Source organism: Suncus etruscus, chromosome 10, assembly GCF_024139225.1.
Source record: "Suncus etruscus isolate mSunEtr1 chromosome 10, mSunEtr1.pri.cur, whole genome shotgun sequence".
In the NCBI taxonomy this organism is placed as follows: domain Eukaryota; kingdom Metazoa; phylum Chordata; class Mammalia; order Eulipotyphla; family Soricidae; genus Suncus; species Suncus etruscus.
The window spans coordinates 1223138-1246410 of NC_064857.1; the positions used below are offsets into that span (position 1 = coordinate 1223138).

General features: G+C 37.0%; 1 protein-coding gene across 2 annotated transcripts in view; it reads right to left on the reverse strand.

Annotated features, from left to right (window-relative positions):
• Positions 1–23273, reverse strand: part of OPRK1 (opioid receptor kappa 1) — a 204248-nt gene that overhangs the window by 15693 nt on the left and 165282 nt on the right. Inside the window, exon 2 of one of the 2 annotated variants that reach the window (XM_049781921.1) lies at positions 16637–16902. In XM_049781921.1, coding sequence (XP_049637878.1) covers positions 16637–16893 — 257 coding nt within the window. In that variant the 5' untranslated portion in view covers positions 16894–16902. Of the gene's footprint in view, positions 1–16636; positions 17284–23273 lie in introns of those variants that run through there. The other variant, XM_049781920.1, reaches the window with a different exon arrangement.

The window sequence follows — 23273 nt, forward strand, 5'->3', positions numbered from 1 at the left end:
TAGAGGTAAAGTGTCCTGCCTTGCCAGCGCTAGCCTAGGATGGACCGAGGTTTGATCCCCCGGCGTCCCATATGGTCCCCCAAGCCAGGAGCGACTTCTGAGCTAATAGCCAGGAGTAAACCCCTGAGCATCAATGGGTGTGGGCCAAAATAAAAATAAATAAATAAAAATAAATAAATAAAACAACTTTTCCTAAGGCTTAGTTGGATAAATCAATCATTATGTCATTTTAAAAATGCAAAATAGTTTTAATTTTCTAAACTAGTTAAACTAATTTTCTATAACTAGTTGGCTTACTTTTGTTAGTACTAGCCAGTATACCACTACTTTTTTGTTTTAAATACACTATAAAGTAGCTGATTTCTGCTTTATACAAGTTACATTTAAGTTACATCATTAAATGTAACTTGCTATAGTAATTAAAAGGTAATTCTATTTAATTTGCTATCATCTTAAAACACGTTTTTAGCTTAGTTTTGCTTTTTTTTTTTTTTTCAGACATACCCAATACTACTCAAGGCTTTTTCCTTATCCTGCGTAGACACAATAATCACTCCTGGACATATGAGGGGGACCATCTTTGGTGCCAGAGGTAGAAGCTGAGTTATCAGAAAGTTCTTAAAAGACATAAATTCTATGTTTTTTAAGTGCATCAGAATGATTTTTCTTTCTTTTTAAGAAGCAGTTTTCAAATAATTCCATTTTCAACTAAAATTGAATTTAGAGGATTATTTTACTTAAGAGTATACTTCCACAATGAATTTTTCCATAGCAGGTTTAAAGAGATCATTAGAAAGTCCATATCTTAATTATTTAATTAACTTTGTAGCTACTTCAGGTTTTATTATCTCTAATTCAGTTATGTCTCATGAAGCTTTAAGGAGCAAAATTTCTTTTGCGTTAAGGCCTTCATTTTATTAATGTTCATTTGTAAGGAGATGTTTTCTGTTACACTACTTATTAAATTTATTTATTTTTTTTAAGCATCACACAAGGATGGTGTTAAAATGGTGTATGAGGTTAATAGAATAAGTATTCTAGATTTTGGGAGGGATAAAGGAGTAGGTATTTAGAACCCTTCCCCTGCATCCCCCTAAATAAGGCTTTAAGCTGTTGGGCAATTTATTTTAAATGTTTGCCTTTATGGTTATTACTCAAATATTATTAAATGACCCACATATTCAGAAAATGATTAACTACAAGAAGGTGCTTGCATCATAGCTTTTTAAAAGGCATAAAATACTAAACAAGAACACTACAGAGCTGGAAACAAATACTTCTAATAGCAAAAGTGAAATGCTACCTGCTCAGATACTGTGTTCAGAAAAATAAGATTTTGTTTGAAAAATGCAGCATACAAGCCTATCAAATTTTTCTTTTTTTTTTTCAAACTATACTAGCAATGATTTAGGAGGCAGTATCTCTAACGTTTGCTTTCTGAGTTTGTAATCATGCTATTTTTCTCTTTCATTGGGAAGTAAGAAGGATGCCATCTGCCTTACAGTGCTGGGCAGCCCTGAAGTCTGGTCCTTATTTCCTCTCTAACTGATCATCTTTCAAGATGTGGTGAGTTGTAGTTTTCCTACTATAAAGGGGAATTATAATCTTTGTCTAATATAGCTCCCAAGACAGTTGATAAAATGAACCCTTTCCAGAAAATAAATCGAATTCTTTATCACATTAACAGCTCTTTTTTCCTCTTATGTGGGAAAAATCTACCAATTACCACAGAAGCAGAAAGGCATAATATATTTTATAGTTAGGGCTACAGTTGTTAACCCAATAAAATTGAGTTTAAAAGAGTAAAAATGAATATTGGTACCTTATAAGTTAAAATAACATCAATGAAATGATATATGTATGTATAATATTCATCACTAAGTAATTACAAAAATTGAGTGAAAGCTTGTTCTTTACTTTTTAAATTTATGAGTGATACATGAAATTTAAGATTGGACTTATATAGAAATAACTCAAATGCTGTCATTTAATATTAATGACATTAATATAAATCAGTACTGTCTCTGGAGATCTGAGAGGTCTTTAAATTATAATATGCATGTAGTAGTTTAAAGCAGATATACATCTATACAGCAAGCTTTCCCCAATGGCTACTGAAATAATTGTCGTTGTGTCTTTTCATTATGGCTGGAGAAGTCTGCCAGGAGCTGAAGAGGCTCTTATACTTTCCTACTGTAAAATCTCTAGAACTGCTCACATTGCAATGTCAACTTTTATCATTTTGTGATGATTTATATTAATAGTATTAATTGTGATAATCTCTAAACCTAATCTCTAATCTCTAATCTTTAATCTCTGCTATCCATCACACCCACTCAATAAGCCTCACAGCAACTCTATTGGTATAGATAAGGCATAATAATCACAGATTATGTAAATTGCTCAAAGTAATATAGGTAGAACATTTATTACATAAATGTATAAATGTATAAATGTATAAAAAGTACAACAGACTTTTGATTCTTACTCATGAATTCTTACATCTATCTTCCCAGAACATTATAATTCACAAAGTCCAGTAGAACATTTATTACATAACAGTAATAACAATAAAATAAAAGTACAACAGACTTTTGATTCTTACTCATGAATTCTTACATCTATCTTCCCAGAACATTATAATTCACAAAGTCCAGTAGTATTTTTTTTTTGTGATTATCTTATTTGATTCTCATAACAATTCTTCTTGGAGTTTGCCTGGGACATTTATGTAAATTCCCTAATATAACTGAGCAAAATAAGTCTCAGATTTTTTTTGTCTCAAGTTATCAGAGTCAGTACTCAGTTGGAGAATCTGCAACAGGCAGCAAATAAAAGCTCACTCCCTTTGGAATTTCTGAAGACTTCTGAATAGTTAAGATTAAAAATAATAAATTATGCATTTAAATGTGTCTAAGATTTTTTTTTTGTTTTCCTGAACTTAATGCTGTGAGCACATGATTATAAATCCTTTGCCCTCAAAGCAGATTGAGGTTGAACACTGGTTGAACACTCGGGTTTTCTTCATTTTTAACCAGGATAAGAGATTAGTCAGTTCTTTTTCAATCATTGGCCTTCATTGAAAAACAAAGTTAAGTTTCACTATGACAAAATATGAAATTGTTTACCATTTCATCCACATTACTTTACAAAAACCCTTAAATATCTCAAGTAAAATGGTACCCAAGTTTTGATTTGTGTGGTGAGGCTTAGGTGGGCTGGCAGTAATGGACATACATTTTAGTATATATATCACAGAAGCAGACGGCACTAGAAGGGTCAAGTCTGAGTTGTCTTCACTAAACTTGATAATGATGCCCTAGAAATGACAGTACAGATAAAGGCATATATGAAATGACAGAAGAGAGAGGCTAAGGTTTGTTGGTGGTGTTAAGAAGGAATAGAATGAAATATCCAGGCCAGATTAAACAACAATGACATTGTGAGACTCAAATTTTCACAACCAAACTTAAAAACACTACCTGTTATGAATGCAGACTGAGGGTGAGAGATGGAGGAGGTGGTGGGGTGGGACTCTAGAACATTGGTGGAGGAAGTAGTCCTGAACTATTGTATGTCTAAAACACATACAGAAATAATTTTTTAAATCAAAATGGCTTAAATAAAAAATTTTAAACATAAAAAGGATTGACAGTACAGTATAGTGGATCGAATACATGGCACCAAACTGGTAAAGAAAAGTATCCAGTAATATGTGGTAAATATATAAATGGTCCCTTTCACATTACAAGTCAAAATGTTTATAGTTGTTACTGGAATGATATTATAGCCAGTAGAGCACTTACCTTGCACATGGTTCAGTATTTCACCCAAGCCCCACTGGAAGTAATTCCATGGCACAAAGCTAGAGCAACACCTGAGCATCATTGAGTTGTGGTGCCAAAAACCAACCACAAGCAAAACACTTTCATAGTTCAGGGGAGCAGAGTGTTGGTAAATGGCTTCTAAAGTGGAAGATGTCATGACATGCTGAACAGAATAGAGTTATCACCAGAACCAACAAGAACGTAGGTCACAGATAATGTTCTTGAAAGAAAAAAGTGAGTCTCTAAGAGGAGAGAATCTGACCATGTGGCACAGTGACATCCAGGCTTATCCTTTACAAGTGACTATCAAGTTTTCATATATCTAAGTAGGAAAAAATCAAGTAGATTATTAGCATCTCTAACCTGGGTGTACATGTGTGCACAAGTTCATGTCTGTGATGTTGTTAATAATATGGAGCTCCTGGGACTGGAAAGATAAGACAGTGGGCAGGGTACTTACTTTGTGGGCAGCTGACCAAAATTTAATCCCTGGCACCCCAAATGGTCCCTTGGGCCCAGGAGAACTGATTCCGGAGTGCAGAGTCAGGAATAAATAATTCCCAAGCACAGCTGAGTGTGGTCCCAAACCAAACAGAAATAATAAAAATAAAATAAGAGTCTCCTTTTTAATATATGAAAACATAAAAATCCATAATTTGGGGAACTAATCTCTATATATCATTACACATAAGCACATGATGAGTTTTTATTGGTTTCAGAATTTTAGCCCTTGTTTAAAAACATCTGCCATGTTGATTTCCATGATCTCCTATATCTAATTAGGGTCATCTTCTATACCCTGTCTTCGATTTGTTATTTTAACCTTTCTAAGTTCTCAGCCTGTACTAAAAATATACTGGACATTAAGGTTGACTCAACATGAATTCAATGTGACTAGACTGTTTCTAGGATCTTTTAAAACAAGTATGTCAAAATTGTATGTGAACTAGAAAAATATAAAAAAGAGAAAGGTCAATGTGTATAAAAGAAACTAAGACATATTTAAAAAGCATGAGAACAGAGCTGAAAGGGTTGTATAAAAGAGAGATATGATTACTTAGTTTGTAAGACAGGCTAAGATGGAAAAGGGGTCCTTTCATAGAGGACCTTGAATACAATTAACAGGAAATGCAATTAAGAGCATTTATAGAAGGTTTGTTATGTGGCAGATACTGTTTTGGAAATATATTATTATTATCTAACAAATGTGCATGAAAATAAATGAAGCAATGCCTCAAATTCATAGCATAGAATTCAGTCATTATTAATTGCCATATCTCATCATCATCAGTCCAGATGCTATTGTTAATATTGCTACTACTGTTATCAGCTGCCTATGATAGTACGAACTGCCAATATTATAATCCCATGAGATACCAATGCTACATCCTTTGAATTAAGAAACCAGCACTAAAGTTGTTTCTTGAGTTTAGCAGAATTCAATCTAAAAAAGTGAAAGAAGTCATCATAGATGACATTCCAAATCTTCTCAAGAAGCTGCAAATTTTGAGAGAAAATTGTAATTCTGTGAATTGTTGCACATTTAGCAGATAAAAATAAAAAATACAAGGAAAACAGTATAAATTGTATCATGATGGTTAAAACATTTTTGACATGAGTTAAAATGGCATCTATCAAAAGAAAACACTAACATAAAATATCAACATAATAGTTCTCAATTGAAAATGGGGTATAGCTGGGAGTGTTGCTTAGTGAAAGTACTTTTCACATATGACAGTTTGAATCCTGGTTTTGATCCTCAGTAACCCTAAAAACTGAACACATATACACTATGTAATTCATGTTTTCCATAGGTTATAAATATTTGTTCAGGTGAGGAAAGTTTTTTAAGTATATGCTTAACATTACAATTTTTTTATTTTTTACTTTTTCCAAATAAATATCTTTGTTTAAGCACCATGAATATAAACATGTTTGTAGCTGAGTTTCAGTCATAAACAGAACATCCCCTTCACCAGTGCAAACATTCCCACTCCCAATGCCCCCCCTTCAAATACTCCCCACCCCTCTTTGTATTTGAGACCAGGCATTCTACTTCTCTCCACTCATTTACCATTGCCATGATAGTTGTCAGTGTGAACTCACCACTCTGTGGTAAGCTTCATATCATGGATTGGTCCTTCCAGCCCTCATTTCTATTGTGCCTGGGTATTATTATAATAATACCCTTTATTTTTCTTAAATTCCATAGATAAGTGAGACTATTTTGTGTCTCTCTCTATCCTTCTGACTTATTTCATTCAACATAGTAGTTTCCATGTCCATCCATGTATAGGAAAATTTCATGATTTTATCTCTCCTGACAGCTGCATAACATTCCATTGTCTATGTGTATCAATTTCTTTAGCCATTCATCTGTGGTCAGGCCTCTGAGTTTTTTTCCAGATTCTGGCTTTTGCAAATAGAGCTGCAGTGAACATAAGCATGCAGAGGACATTTTTGTATTGTGTTTCTTTTGTTCCTAGGGTATATCCCTATGAGTGATATATCTGGATCATATGAGAGCTCAATTCCTAGTTTTTTGAGGAATCTCCATATTGTTTTTATTAAAGGCTAAACTAGATGGCATACCCACCAACAGTGAATGAGAGTTCCTCTCTCTCCACAATTTTTAAATAGTGACAAATAAAATCTGGGATAGACTGTCAACATAATGGGAAAAAAGCAACAAATCCCAATCACCGTTTCTTAGAATATAGTACAACCCCAATGGCCAAGAGAAAAATATCTGAGCAGACACTTTTCAATATGGTAAAATGCAGTATGTGATCACATATTCCTGAGCTATGGGAAGTTGACCTCAATTCTACAATACTAAAGCTAGATTTTACTGTCTAAAGACCCCATTGCTGAATTCAGTAGGAGAGAACTTTTTGCAACATCTGGGAAAATTACGTCTATTTACCTAACAGTTGAAAGGATCATCATTAGGGATAAATTTGGTCATTCTTTTCCCTTCATTGTCAACTAGCATCATTTCATCATTTTTTAGATTATGTCTTCTAAACTACATTTTCCATTGCATGTTTGAAATTTTTCAATATAATGATGGATACATTTATATTAATTCTCAAAATCTTATTTGAAAAACAATTTCTCAAACTTCAAAACAAGTTTCTCAAGCAATTCGATAGAATGCTTCGTTAAATAAATGATCAAGATACTTGCAGTTCATTGAAAAAAATTAAATTATTGTACATCCACTTATGTTATTTATTATAAAAATCTTTATTAAAATGTCCTTTCTTCATATTTTTTTGTGAGAAACAGGTAGGCTAGTCATTCTTGCTCTGATTATCTAAATTTAAACTTGCTGAGTATGTAGTTTTAAAAGGAGTAATACTCATGTACTCATCCCTATGATTAATCTCCCATGCAAAGCAAAAAACTGTGAAAAGCACAGAGGTAGAATAGAGCTGATCTCTCAAGTTTTCAAGTAATTTTCATTGTATTAATCATAGAGCAGAGAGTCAAACAGAAGGACACATATCTCATGACACTCCATGAGGATATCAGGCCTTGCTGCTGCTAAAGAGAGGGTAACTTTGAGTGATTTACTCATGTGATTTACACATACTCCATTAACTGCTCATCTTTTCTTATAACCATGCTCTTCACTACTGGAATGAACCTTCATATGCCACTTTAGCCATGTGCAGAGTTGGATGGATCATTCAATTAAAGTAAACAAACTAAAAACAGCAAATCTTGAACAACTTGCTTGTTGTTGCTTTCCAGTAGAATTATCCAATAGAATTATGTGGATATCTAAAGTGTAAATATTTTAAATTATTCAGCTAATGCTAAGCCATAGTATCCCATGAAAGAGATCACTGGATTCCCATCCTCTTTACCGGGAGGGAAAAATACAGGCATAAAAGGTTAGAATCTAATTGGGAAGTTCAACTAGATGCAAAATTGCCATACTGTTATGGTAGAATAAACAATGAACTCCTAATTCTGAATTAAAGGTTTCTGTTTCTATCATCAGACTATTTTACTTAGTATCTCTGTTTATCATATTGTGTTTTTATTGTCTTTCATTTAAATTAACATTTGCTTAGTGGAGATGACACATACATTAAAACAGATGCTCATAAACACAAGCTTTATACAATATTATCTCTACCAAAGTCTATTCTTCACATATTACTTTATTTGTTTAAGACATGCTAATATCTGCAAGAAAAGAATGAAAAGTAATTATTAGCTTATTTTCTTATAAAGAATAAACAAATGTTATTCTGTCACCACCTTTAAAATATAGTTCTAGGCCTGTGTTGTTTATACCACTAAAACTATGTAAGTGAAATATTAGAAAGGCATTTTTTGAAGCTCTACTGTTATAGATTTTCAACTGAGCATGAAGTCTTCTGCCAATTGAATGTACCTATCTCCACTACCACCTATTATAGGGAATAAAGTGAAGAAGGTACTAACTGCAAGGTTAAATTTTAAAGATATTGCTGCTTAAGATATACAGTAAGTGATTAATAAAGAAGTGTCATCCCCTTCCAGTGAAAATTCAGCTCTTCCTGAAACTAATTCTAGTTTGTGGGCCCAGAGAGATAGCACAGCGGCGTTTGCCTTGCAAGCAGCCGATCCAGGATCCCAGGTGGTTGGTTCGAATCCCAGTGTCCCATAGGGTCCCCCGTGCCTGCCAGGAGCTATTTCTGAGCAGAGAGCCAGGAGTAACCCCTGAGCACCGCCGGGTGTGGCTCCCCCAAAAAATAACTAATTCTAGTTTTTTATCTCTTAAATACTGCCATGAATTCAATTGTGATCACATGTCTCACAGAGGAGAGATAATTCCATTTAGCTGATCAATAGAAATAGTTGCAAAATAACCAATTTTCCCTCTTTAGTGCTTGTCAAAAACAAAATTATTTTAAGAAATGCTAAAGAGGCTCATTTGACAATAATTTCAAAAGTCAAGTTTTTTATTATTTGCTTTAGAGGAAATGCCTCATGTTTGTTCCAACAAGGAATTCAGGGTAAATTGAAATTCATTTTTTGAAAATCATCCTAAACTAAGATTGGCAGACACTTTGAGGAGGAAGAACAAGACATCTGAGCTGGAAAAGAGGCAGAGAGGCAAACACTTTGCTCAGCTGAGTCTTTCCAGAAATTCCAATTAATTCAGTGACAACCATGCAAGTTGGAAGGATGAGCATAAGTTCCATTTCACTGGCCCTATATTTTCTGTATAGTCCAAGATGGTGTCGTATAGGAGAACATGAATCCTTTGTCAATGGCTGTGGTAAAAGCATTCTGACTTCCTCTCTGTGAGCAAAATATAGACACTTTCATGAAAAATCATCTCTAATTCAACCTTCTACATCCAGAAAAAAATCAGAATCCCTAGAGGTCTTTAGAAAACACAAAGAGAAAATAATACCACGACAAAATTTACTGATACCTGCTTTGGTCTAACCATTTCTAGTTAATTATTGTAATTAACTTGAAAAGCAGCATATTTGAATGATAAAATTTTCCTTTTAATAAAAAAAACCACATATTTAGGAGTCAGAGTGATAGCACAGTGGTAGGGCTCTTGCCTTGCACCCAGCTGACCCAGGACGGACCTGGTTTGATCCCCAGAGTCTCATAACGTCCCCCAAGCCAGGAGTGATTTCTGAGCACATGACCAGGAGTAGTCCACGAGCATCACCGGGTGTGGCCCCCCAAAAGGACAACAACAACAATAAAAAGCACATATTTAAGTATGTAAATTGAAGTTTGGAGAACATTTTTCTTAAGGGTAATGGAAAAGGGAGAGACGGTGGGTAAGGGTGAATTTTACCCCTATTTTATTCAAATACTTAAATTCTAACTTCCTATGCCTCAGAATGTTACTATACTGAGGATAAAATTTAAATAATTAAAAAGAGAAAATGTATGTTAAAATAAATTCAGTACAAAAGCTTTCTAATATAACACAACTCCCTGTCTTAATTAGAAGAAAAGATTATGGATCCAGCATTTAAGAGCAGCAGGTAGGACATTTGCCTTGCACACTGTGGACCCAGGTTCGATCCCCAGCATCCTATATGTCCCCAAGCCTGCCTGTAGTGAATTCTGAGTGAAGAGCTGAGAGTAACCCCTGAGTAAAAATGAAGAGAAGATTATAATAAAGTGGCAATCTCTATCCATAGACTAAAATATACTATATTTTATTTAAATTATTTTATTTTATGATTTAAATGTAGTTTAAATTATTTTATTTGAATTATTTCACAGAGGAAATTAACTCTGTTGATACCTTGATGGCGGACTTGCAGCCTCAACGAGTGAGTGAAAAATAAGTAAATAATTTAGTGCTATATGCACCTCCCCCATCTGTGTGTTCTCAGGTTGTTCAAAGGATTAGACAATTGCACAAATAGGAAGCCATGGGAAGACTTTGGAATCAACTTTGGATGGTCACAGAAAGACAACACCAGAAAGGTTCATAGCTAGGAAAAAGTAGAGAAACATTTGTGGAACTCTGTTATGGAAGCCTCAGCGAACTAAAACAAGTTGGTTATTTTGAGATGTCATATAAACAACCCAGGTAATGGTCAGATAATTTTATCATTAAGGACAAACACACAGGAGAGATGAATACGTTCAGTTATTGTCAAAAATTCCCTGACTGTTATAACCACTGAAGAGGGCTGTGTTTATTTTGTTGTGTCTTATCTTACCTCTCCACAGGCCTAAACATTTAGTCAAACAGTCATCTAGGTAATACCCATATGGTATCTCATAGCTAAACTTAAAGTTCCTTAGCAGCTGATTTAAACAAATATTTGATTTTCTTTGCTTAAATGAAGATACTGGATGAATTTGAACAGAGCCAAATCATGTCCAAGAATGTATAAATATCACCTGGAGAAATAAGCCAAACATTCCAGATGTTCCTATACTCTGTGGATTTCAGACTACTGAATCCCACAGTCGCTTAAGCAAATCTCTTGCAATAAGTCTTTTAATATGTTCATTCTATGAATCTAAAAAAAATATATATGTTTATTCTCTACTGGTTCCACTTCCTTGGCTGAATCCTTGTTAATAATAAGAGCATTTGAAGTGAGGATAAAAAAGAACTCAGAAGCCCCTATAGATATATAATTATTTAAGAGACATAAGATGAAGAGAGGAATCTGGAATTGAGAACAAAGATGACCTCAGAGGTGGATGCAAGTACTGAGTACCAGGAGAAAATCAGGAGATGGAAACTTAGACAAACACTCCAATTCTCCATAGCAAACCAATGGTAGCTAAAACAAGCACCTAACATGTGGAGGAGGGCATTGTTTTATTAAATAAAAAATCTTCAGGCATGAAATTCAAGACCTCCAGATTTAGGTTTAAGTATAAGACATGAAAATCAAAAGTAAGGAGTCAGAACCAGAGAGATAGTATGGTGAGAGGTAGGACAGTTGCCTTTCACTTGTCCAACCTAAGTAGAATTCTCAGCACTCACCAGGAGTGAGCCTGAGCACAGACTCAGAAATAAGTCCTGAGTAAAGTCAGAATGTCCCCCTTCATTTCAAAAGTCAAAAAATAAATAAATAAATAAAAAGGAAGGAAGAATTTCTCCATGTAGTTTATTCAAGACATATAAAAGAATTTAAAAAAAAGTAGGGAACTAAAAAAAATAGAATGATAGGAAAATCTGTCTACATGAAGACAGATACTTGAATATATCTAATTTCTAAATAAATTTAAAAAATGGAGATTTTTTTTTAGGGAGCAAAGAGATAGCATGGAGGTAAGGCATTTGCCTTGCATGCAGAAGGACTGTGGCTCGAATCCCGGCATCCCATATGGTACCCAGAGCCTGCCAGGAGTGATTTCTGAGCATAGAGCCAGGAGTAGCCTCTGAGTGCTGCCAGGTGTGACCCAAAAACAAAACCAAAAAAAAAAAAAAATGGAGATTTTTAATCTTATTGCAAAAGATTTGCTTAAGTGTCTGTGGAATTAAGTGGTTTGAAATTCACAGAGTATGGGAACATCTGGAATGTTTGGCTAATTTCTCCAGGTGAGATTTATACATTCTCAGACATGGTTTGGCTCTGTTCAAGTTCATCCAGTATCTCCTTTTAAGCAGAGGAAAACAAGTCTTTACTTAAATCGATTGCTATGAAATACCATGACTGAATATGACTACTGAATATGACTGAGTACAGATGACTGAAATACCTACATGACTGTTTGACTAAGTTTCTATGAATAGAAAGAAGACATGAACCCATCAAAGCAGGAGGTGATGGTTTCAAAATACAAAGAAGTAAGTTGAATTTTATAAAAAAAAAAAAAAAAAAAAAGAAGAAGGGAATTTTTGTACTGAGATAGAACAGAAAGGGGAAAGAGAGTTTTTTAGTGCATCTCTACAGGAGAAAGAAGATTCCAAACAGCTGGACTCCAAGGTCACCATGACATGTTGGTAGGCCTATTTGCTAACAAAGTAAAGAAAATGGCCAAGGGGAATTGCTTAGCTATCAGTAGCAATATGAACTCATTTTATGGAAAAGAGAAAAATGACATTTTTATTCTAGGAAAGAAGAGAGGGAGAGAGAAAAAAAAGTCATTAAAGTTGGGAACACTTGAACCAGTACCTTGCCTTGAAGAAGATAAAATTTATTTTATTCAGCAGCATTCAATGACCCGGGTAGAGGAAGAAGTGGCTGGCTTTATCCAGGGCTAAGATTTAAAAAAGACAGTAAGAGGAAGACAATGTCAAGATAGCTAAAATGAAGGTTCCCAGAGTCTGTGGGAGGTAAGAAAAGAAAAGATAGTTACTGAAAAAATATATGGCTGCCTAGTACAGTGATATCCAATATTTTGCAGAAGTGGTAGATTAGAAAATATATAGATAAGTGCCTTTATAAAAGGACTTATCTCACAATGATCATTTCATCCCTCTCAAGATTAAAAGTTATAACATTGTAATGTTGTAACATTAATCAGTTATTTAAACTTTTTTTATCATAATTTATTTATCTATTAAATGGGCATGGTAACTCAGAATAATATTTTTTGGTATATTAGAGTTACCTGTCATGTGTTAATCTGTGAAAATTTAAGATACCAGAAGTGGGACATCCTGGCCTTATCTTGTGTGTTTGTGTAGGGCAGGGGTCTCAAACTCAATTTACCTGGGGGCCACAGGAGGCAAAGTCGGGGTGAGGCAGGGTTGCATAAGGGATTTCGCTTAACGAGTATTCTCAATAAAAATCACATTAGTAAGAAAAAGACCACAAAAAATTGCATTAAACATTTGCATACCCCAAACAAAACTGCTCGGGGTATGCAAAAGTTTAATGCGATTTTTTTCTTACTAATGCGATTTTTCTTGAGATTATTTGATAAGCGAATAATCACGAATACTGCGATATTTGAAGACCGGCCGCAGGCCACAAAATGTTGTATGGAGGGCCGCAAACAGCCCTAGGGACACGAGTTTGAGACCCCTGGTGTAGGGGCTTTTGTTGTAATAATTTTGTAATAATTGCAGATCATATTTTGCAAAACAGGAAAATGTGGACATAGTCAAAGACACAAGGTTATTACACCCTGCCTGATCACCACACACCAGGTGAAGTGAGCATATAAGGACATGATATAAGGCTGCACACCCCAGGATCACAACCTCAGAGCTTGGGGGAAAAGGATAAAAGAAACACAGAAGAGGCAAAAGTTTAAGATTTTGATATAAAATTAGAAGGAATTTTTTTCACAAAATAATAAAATCCTTTATTTTTAAACATCTTTAGGAGATAGATACTGGGCAGTATTACTGGTGTGAAAGGTGGAAGTGCTTCAGTAAGGTTTTGAAATTAGGAAGATAGTAAGTAAAGTCAAATCCCTGGCAACCTGCATGTTCCCCTGAGCTCCACCAGGAGTGATCCCTGAGCACATAACATGACTGAGCATCCTTGGGAATGGCCTCAAAACAAGCAAACCAAATAAAATATTCAAGTCATTCTTCACAACTTTAACTCTGTCCTCTGCTCTGGGCTTGGTAGTTTAGACATGTCTTTATCCCACTATCCAATTATCTCCCTTCCATTGCTAGATAATTTTTTAGATGACAGAAATATGCTAAGGCTCAGCTTTATGTATATTATATCCCAGTGGCATTATTTTTAAGAATGACCTTCCACTTTTTGAAGCAGTATCGCTCAATCTTCAATATAGATACATTTAACTTCATAATTTATCTGATTCTATTCTTTGTTTAATGAGCCTTTTCAAAGCTACATTGAAATTGGGGGGTGGTGGTGTACCCAATGACACTCAGGGGTTATTCCTGTCTCTGCACTCAGAAATCACTCCTGACTCGGGGGACCATATGGGACGCTGGGGGATCTAACTGTGGTTTGTCCTAGGTTAGCCGTGTGCAAAGCAAATGCCTTATCACTTGCACCACTGCTCTGGCCCCGAAATCCGTATAAATTTCTTATCTATCACTTGCTAACCAATTTTATCTTGGATATGGAAATATGTTATATTCAATTTATGTTTGTCATTGATTCTTTTTCCTTATGACAAGTCAATTGTTCAACTACTGAGTTATTTTTGCAGTAAACTTAGGATTCTGTGCTTTTTTATATATACACATTTTGTTCTATAGTTCATATAGAATGTACAGCAAGTAAGAAGAGTTCCTCAAAAACAGCGACCTTCATGAAGGCCTGGCCAAAGCAATAGCATAGTGTGTAGGGTATTTGCCTTGCAACACTACCAACCTGGGACCGACCTGGGTTCGATTTCCATCATCCCATATGGTCCCCTGAGTGATTTCTGAGTGCATAGCACTGCCTGGTATAGCCCAACTCCCCTACCCCTACCCCAAATAACTACTGAACTTAAGATACTAATTGAAAACATAATCTGTTTTTCCTTTACTCAAATATTTAAATAATCTAGAAGGGGTACAGAGCTTTTCTTTTTTGACTTTTTTTAGTATAGTAATAGTTTGATAGAAACATCTATCTAGCCATCTTAACATTTTTGTTTTGCTTTATATCTAAACATTTTCAATATAATTTAGAATGCTTTTGATTGAGTGAATATAATCTCTCTAAGACCAATAATAAAATTATAAAGGACTTGTAAAAGTAAATTGCTTTCAAAATAAGACCTTGTCTTCAGATTTTACTCATTTGTGATAGAACTTTTGAAAAATGCAATGAACAATTATGGAAGCCAAGGACACAAAGCTATAAATACATATTGTAGGTGAAATGAGCTTAATAATATAGTTGGAGGCCTATATGATGGTCTTAATTCAAATGAGGATAAAACATTGGACACTCAAACAAATAAAAAGGGCATTTGTGTTATAGTCATCTCTCAAGACTTATTTCTACTGTTGTAGAAAAATCTTTTTAAAGTTCCTAATAATCTGTTTTAGAATAAAGTTATGATTGAAGAAATTAATCAATTCTATGCCCCTTGGATATCTTTAAAGAGTGACATACATTCTTCATTTCACAGGTACTCTTCAAAGAAATGTAGTTTTTTATTCATTTCCTTTCTCCCTCCCTCCCTCCCTTTCTTCTTCCCTCCCTATCTGCCTTTTCCCCTCTCCTTGTCTAACTCCCTTCCTTCATTCCTTCCTTCTCTCCCTCCTTCCCTCCTTTCTTCTTTCAATGTTCTATTCTGAAGACATGTTTCCCATATACCTCAGATGATATTCAGAATAAATTTCAGAATTTTCTCATTTTTCTTTGTTGAAAAATAGTCAAAATAAGATTACATTTTCCTGAAAATGGGCATATGTGTGGTGGTTTGTAGATTTACTCTTGGATATTGATCTCAATGCAATTAATCCTCACATAAGAACTTACATATTAACTGTTTTTGTAAGCTTATAGAATTCTCTCATTAAAGGGATGTATATTGGATGGTATATTCCAGAAGTCACTGATAATCCAAGCAAATGAGCTGCCACTCAGTACAAAATAAAGGCTCACTGAAAAATTAGCAACTCTAACTATTGAATTGGTTTGTTGCTTCATAAACCATCACTGACCAGATGAGTCACCGGAAATTCTGAATTATCTTCAATGCACTTGTTTGGCCTGATTTTTATCTTAAGAAAGATATATAGGGGCCAAAGTCATAACACGGCTGGGAGGAAGCTTGCCTTGCCCCTGATTGACCTGAGTTAAATACCTAGCATCACATACCGACCCAAGTCCACAGGAATGATCCGGAATAGAGCTAGAGCTAGGAGTAACCTACACAGTCGGATGTGGCCCCCAAACAAAACAAAACTATATGGAAAGGGGAGGAGTAAATAAAGTGTTCCTGGTAGCTTGAACGACAAGCCAAAGCTCAGGCAGATGGATGCCTGTCCCACTCGGTGAAGAAGAATGTGTTCTATAATCTTTCCAGGTGCAGAGTTTTCAGCAGGAATTGGGGGTGGGGAGTGAAAGAGGGGTGTGTGGAGGGGCCACTCTGAAACCAACCTGTTTCAGAGATTGTGTGCCTCGCTCTTAAATCAATGTGTGTGAAATCAAAGTGCATCACTCTGAGACCAATGTGCATGAAACCAATGTGCATCACCCTGAAACCAATGTGCATGAAATCCAAGGGCATCCCTCTGAAACCAATGTGCAGCACTCTCAAACCAGTCTGTGCGTGCATCTGGAAGTCTCTGATCTCTCCCCCAAAAATGTTTCATTGATTTGCAAGAGGCCACCTCTGGTCGGCGCCCTGCATGGACTCACATTGGGTCAGCAGTCCTTTCCCACAGGCTCTTCCCCATGCTCCCGGACCCCCGTCGCACTCACCGGATGATCACGAACATGACCAGAGAGTTGCCCACCAGGCCCACGACGAACACCACGGAGTACACGGCGGTGATGATGACCGGGATGGCCGCGGAGATGTGCGCGGGCTCCAGAGTCGCGTTCCTGGGGCTGGTGCTCCCGTTAGCTTCTGTCTCGGCCCAGCCGGGGGTCCAGCCGCTGGCGTTAGGGGGTGGGCAGGCCTCCGGGGTGCAGCTGGGGTTCGGTTCTCCGCGGAAGATCTGCACCGGGGACCCCATGGTCAGGAGCTGGAGCGCACGGCTGGCTGCGAGACGCTGCACCTGCCACTGCCACTGCCAGGCTCTGGGAGGAGGAGGGTGGAGGTGCCGCAGCTGGACAGAGAGCCGCAAACTTTGCTGGGTCCAGGCTGGGAGCTCAGGCCCCCACCGGGATGGATGGGGTCTGACAGACCCAATCGAGGGGTCCTGGAGCGCAGCTAACCAGCCTGGCGGGACAGGTAGCTGATCCAAAGACTGTTCCAGTTTCCGCTCCTGGGAACCTCTCCTGGTGGAACCGTTATACGTCTTTTCCTTGGAGTCCCCAAGAGACAGGTGCAATCTCTCCCAGGATCTCTCCAAGCGCGCACAGCTCACCTCAAGCTCCAGCAGATTCCCCAGAAGTGTATGTGGGGGGGGAGTCGGGTGCCTACACCTTGCCAAATGGCTTGCGCCCTGGTCCCGCCGACCTTTGGGGATGCTCTGCCCACATGGGTTGTGTCTTTGTGTGCTCTTCGCGCGGCTGCAAACCCCCCTGAGCTGGACTCAGTGGTGACTCCGGGGTGTGAGCAGGGATGGGGAGGAAGCTGGGATGTCGCTCCCCGCCCTGCACATCCCCCGGTGCAGTTTTTTTGGGGGGACGCTGTGGACTGGACTGAGCCCCGGCGCCCCAATCTGCTGTAGCTCCACCCCCTACTTGGACTCCCAGAGCCTCGCCCAGCTTCTCCTGCGCCCCTGCTGCTCACCCAGTGGCCTAGACCACCGGTATTTAGGAGTCCCAGGGGGGTGTGCATTTAGAGGGGGCATGGGGCTGGTGGAAAGCGGTTACAAATTAGCCTGGCATTGTGCTCGGTTGTTTTCAGGTGAGGAGGAAATTGGAATTTTATTTTATTCCAATGAGCCTTCTAAAAAAGGCAAATGGATCCAAAAGGAGTAGGACCAGGTCGCCCATAAGGTGTAGAGTATGAGAAGAGTCTGTTCTATCCAATGCTTAACTGGGAAAGTGGAACTTAGTAGGATCAAGAACACGGAGGCCCAGTTCCCACCATCTTTTCTCTTCCTCACCTTAACCATAGTTGATTCAACTTTTTATTCTATAAGATTTTTCAGGAAAATATTTTAACATAAACTGCATACAGGTGAGAAGAGAAATTCAAAACTTTGAATTAGAATACTTTGAATTTAGAATATTTAGAATAATTTCTTTCTTTCTTTTTTTGGGGCCACACCCGACGGTGCCCCAAATTTTGTCCTGATTCTTTCTTTGCATCCTTCTGCCTGTCAGATTCTGCTGTGTAAAACAGGCAACCTGGAGGGGGTACTCTGGGATAAATAGAGAACCGCTCTTTCTCAAAAGACAAAGCAAATATAGCAAAGGATATTAGATAAATATCCTAGATAAATTAGATAAAAATTAGAAAAAGGTAACACTTGAGGAAAAAAATATCCTCTAGGGGCCAGAGAGATAGCATGGAGATAAGGCGTTTGCCTTGCATGCAGAAGGACAGTGGTTCGAATCCCGGCATCCCATATGGTCCTCCGAGCCTGCCAGGAGCGATCTGAGTATAGAGCCAGGAGTAAACCCTGAGCGCTGCCGGGTGTGACCCAAAAACCAATATATATATATATCCTTTAAGGTAATTTCCAAATCTGTATAATTCTAATTCAAAATTTTGCATTTTTCTTCTCACCTGTATGCAATATATATAAAATATTTTTTGGAAAATATTATATAATAAAAGTTGAATAAACTATGATTAAGACGGGGATGATAGAAGATGGTTAGAACTGGGACTCCATATTCCTGATCCTGAAGCCCAAATCCACTTTCCCATTTAAGCATGGGATACCAGGAGACCATCCATGTAACCTTGGCACCAACACACTAGAGCACCCCAATGGCTAGTGTGCCATTGTCCATCCATCTCCTGACAGGGTAAAAGAGAACCTACCTCTTCATTCCCCACTCAAGAAAGACTGACACCCAGAATTTGAACATGGTCCCTAGTGGAGAACTCTTTTGTAATGTGGAAAAACAGGCAAGTGTTAACATAAACATCTTCACACTTAAGAATTGCCTTCAGATCTTTTAAATATGATTGCAAATTTTTATTAGAAAATGCTACCTTACCTTCACCAACCACTGTATAATTCTGTGTCCTTAGTACGTGTAAGGGCAATCTTCCCTGAAAGATCACTGAGTCTTCCCGGTGCCAGGAGTTCTCTTCTAATCAGTAGAATCCAGTCTATTATCAAACAAGCCCAGAAGGATGTTTTATTTGCAGTTTATTTGCATAAAAACTGGGCAGTGTCTACTTGAAGAATAAAGTAAATATAGTATAATCCATGTGAACAGCTGGAGGAAGGGAATAAATTACTCATGTATCTGTTATATTTATCTGTCTCTTATCCATAGTTTTATTGCATGAAGTCTATTCCACACACCATTGAAATTGTTTTCCAACACCTTTTTTCTTTTTCATACTTATTTGTTTCGTTGGTGGAGTTTTTATTTACAGTTCAGTGCACAGGTGGCTCACACAGCTGGCAATGTCAGCCTTGGTTCCAACACCGTTGTCCCTGGCTCTTGCCATATGCTAATTGCACACAACTATTTTCTATCAGGGGACAAATAGAGAACCACTCTTTCCCAAAAGACAAAGCAAATACAGCACAGGATATTAGAAAGGACAAAGTCTAGATATATAAAAATTATCACTTGGAAAAAAAAAACTCTCTATGGTAATTTCCAAATCTGTATAATTCTAATTCAAACTTTTGAATTTATCTTCTCACCTATATGCAGCATGTGTGAAAATATTTTCCTGGGAAATCTTATATAATAAAAGTTGAATCAACTATGAACATTTCTGTAACCAAAGTGCTTAAATAAAGAAATTATTATTAATAAATAAATAAAAGTTGAATCAAGTCAGCCTGGGCCTTTAGACAATAAGATAATTTAGCTATATAAATATGTTCATTGAGAAGAGACTTTTAATTGTTGAGTTTTTAAAAGGCAAAAACGTTACTAATTATGACAAATTAACTTTGTTTTCTTTCAATGCTTCTTTCATCTAACTGAAATTATTGGCCAGAGTAGAGGGAAGCTGACTTGGGAGGAGCATTAAGAAACCTTCAGTTAGCTCTGCAATAACCTGGCCTGTCTCGAAACACAGAAAGGAAATCTGTTTATATGGCATCACATGGTCAGGAATAATTTTTGTCATATATTGGACAGTAGCTAATAAATAGAAAGATAAGCTATTATATACCTCTACAAAGCACATGCCATTAAAGTTACAGGGGATGTGTTTCTACCTGACTTTCTGCTCAACATTATGGTTATAACTATCAGTATTGTCAATGAAAATGTGTTTTCAGGGATGATGATTGGGTAACATTACAGAGCATTTCCAGTGGCTAGTAATTTGACATTTCAACTATTTGTAGCAGAAAACACACACACAGCAAATTATGATCAACTCACTTTGTTGAGTTTTTGTTTGTTTCTAAAACACTCACAAACCTGTAGTGAATATATAACTGAAGGGAGGAGTTGTATTTGTTGGCATGACTGCCATGAGTTCCAGCCCTTTCACTAAGCATCCCCATGTTAGAAGTCAAGGCAGAGCCTAGAACTGTAATAATGAGAAAGATAAGCAATCTACTCCCCAGGGAGATTTGAGACAGCCTTAATTTTTTAAAATGACTAATTAAATATATAATACAGTTGATTCGAATGAATGTTATGTAGTCAAATATTTTAGAAACATACTGAACAATAGCAAATGTGTCAACTTTATGCAAAATAAAAAAATGGTGGGGCCAGAGAGATCGTACTGATACTCATGCTTTGCAAGCAACAGACCCAGATTTCCTTTCCAGAGCCACATTTGGTCTCCCAAGCATGATAAAGAGTGACCCTTGAACACAAAGCCAAGAGTAAATCATAAATTCAGCTAGCTGTGGTCCAAGAAATTCAAAATGGCCCCTTGTTTCAAATTATCACCATTATGATTGAAGCCCCTTTGTCTTAGGCTTGAAAGTCTTTTTTATATAGCCTACACATATTTGCAGGCACCCTGACGAGGGCCTGATGAGGTCGATGGTGTCTGGGAACTTGGTATTGCAGCTCCGTAGAAATCCCTCCCGATGCCATAAAAGCAACATTTAAAGCTTGAAAGGTTACAAATAAAAAATAAAAATTGGGTACATTCGTGATGGGAATGTTGCACTGGTGAAGGGGAGTGATCTTTTTATGACTGAAACCCAACTACAATCATGTTTGTAATCAAGGTGCTTAAATACAGATAATATTAAAAAATAAAAATAAGGAAAAGCTTAAAAAGTAGTTTACAGGTAAAGAGTGGGAAAGGATTGTTTTGAGAAGAGAGCAGTTTTGGTGAAGGACCTGGATGGACAGAAGTGTAAATTTGTACAACTAAGATGAAGTCAACAAACTTGATTCTGAAAGTGGCAAATGCGGCACAAGACAAAATGGAGGGCGAGGTTAAAGTCATGTTAGACCCTTAGAAATACCCGAAGACTTTGATTTCAGACTGAATGATAAAAAATAATTGAAGGGTCTGATAGGAGGGGCATGCCAATATTTGAGATGTTTGTTTTGTTTTGTTTGCGGGCCACAACTCTAGGTGTTCAAGGATCACTCAGGGATCTGCTTCAGGATCATTCCTGGTAATCTTGGGGGACTTATAGAGTTTTGGGAATGAAACTCCAGTCTGCTGCATGCAAGGCAAATGCTTTACCCACTATACTATTCTTCTAGCTCCAGCTTTTGAAATTTTAAGACATTTATCTTTAACTTATAAAATGGTATTAAATAGCATAAAGTCCTCTTTTATGGAGGGCTGTATTGGATTAGCCTCAGCGTAGTTTAAGTAAAAGGCATTTTTCAAGGTCATGTACCTGATTATTCAATATAATATATTGAATGCAAGTCCTTAAAAATTACACCAATGATTATTTAATGAAGACTTCCCTATGCCATAGAACTGAAGTTTAAATCTGAAACTTCCTGCATCAAAAAGTCTAGATTCTACAGATTTAAGAGCTTAGTTCCAATTCCATGAGGCAATGGGTTAGAGGAGGAAAACATCAACAGAAGACAATAAATGGTATAAACATTTTAGGGCCATGGGAGTTGAATAAAAGTGATAAAATTTAGAGATTGAAAATGGAGCAATCAATTACTGATTAAAAAACAAAGTCACCTCCGCAAAAGAAGGATGGCAGCCTGTCATGTTGATGTGAACATTGCGTTACCAGCAGCAGGAGCTAAGAGGAGAAATGGATAGAGCGGAAGGAGACAGTGCAGCAGAGTCAGGAAAACTGCACAGAAGTGGTGACTGAAAGATCTGAAGAGAGTGCATTTGGAAGGAACAGCACTAAAGCTTTTGTGAGAGATGACTCAACCCTGCAGCAAGGCAATTGCTGAGAAAATAGAGAGGAGATGATAGTTATGAGAACCATTTAGGAAATTAAATTGGCAAGGCAAGGCATTGGTTTGAAGAATATGGGACTTAGGGAGAGAGATTTAGAGTTTCTTCAGGCTTCTGCTTGGGTGACCGAGTCTGTGATGGTACAATTAACCGAAATGGAAAATACAGGAGAAATCATAGCAAGCTCGTAGGAGAATGAAACCAGCTAAGTTTTTGCACTGCTGTGCTTGAGTTACAGGTAAAATATTTGTGCGTGTGATACGTGCACGTATTTATAGAGGGAGCTATACAGTGCAAGAGAGTTTCAGGGCGGGAGAGAAAATAGGCAATATGGGCTGTGGAAAGGAACCAATGTGATGAAATATGCTGCGATAAAGCCAAGTTAACCAATTACACTTTTTAAGAAGGACAAAAATAATTGATCAGTGAGGGAGAAAGATAAACTGAGAGAAATCCAGATAAGAAAGTATTTCAGAAAAAAAGATAATTTCAGCAAAGAGAAGGTATCACATGACAGAAAACGGAAAGTAAGATATTAAAGAAAATGTCTCTGATTTTATCATTATTAATAATTGAAGTCATAATTTAACAATTAACATTGAGAGAGAAATAAATAGACAATAAAATAATGAACACTGGAGGTTTGAAGAACACGTGTTTTTTTGTTTTTGGGTTTTGGGTTTTTTTGACTGTGCAAAAATTAAAGTCAGACACTTTTATATTGGAAAAATTCTTCCCTGGGGAGAGAACACTTCCAGTGGCCATTGTAAAATATCTCTCTCTCTCTCCTCTCTCTCTTCTCCTCTCTCTCTCCCTCTCCCTCTCCTCTCTCTCTCCCTCTCTCTCTCCCTCTCTCTCCTCTCTCTCTCCCTCTCTCTCTCCCTCTCTCTCTCCCTCTCTCTCTCTCTTTCTCCTCTCTCTCTCCCTCTCTCTCTCCTCTCT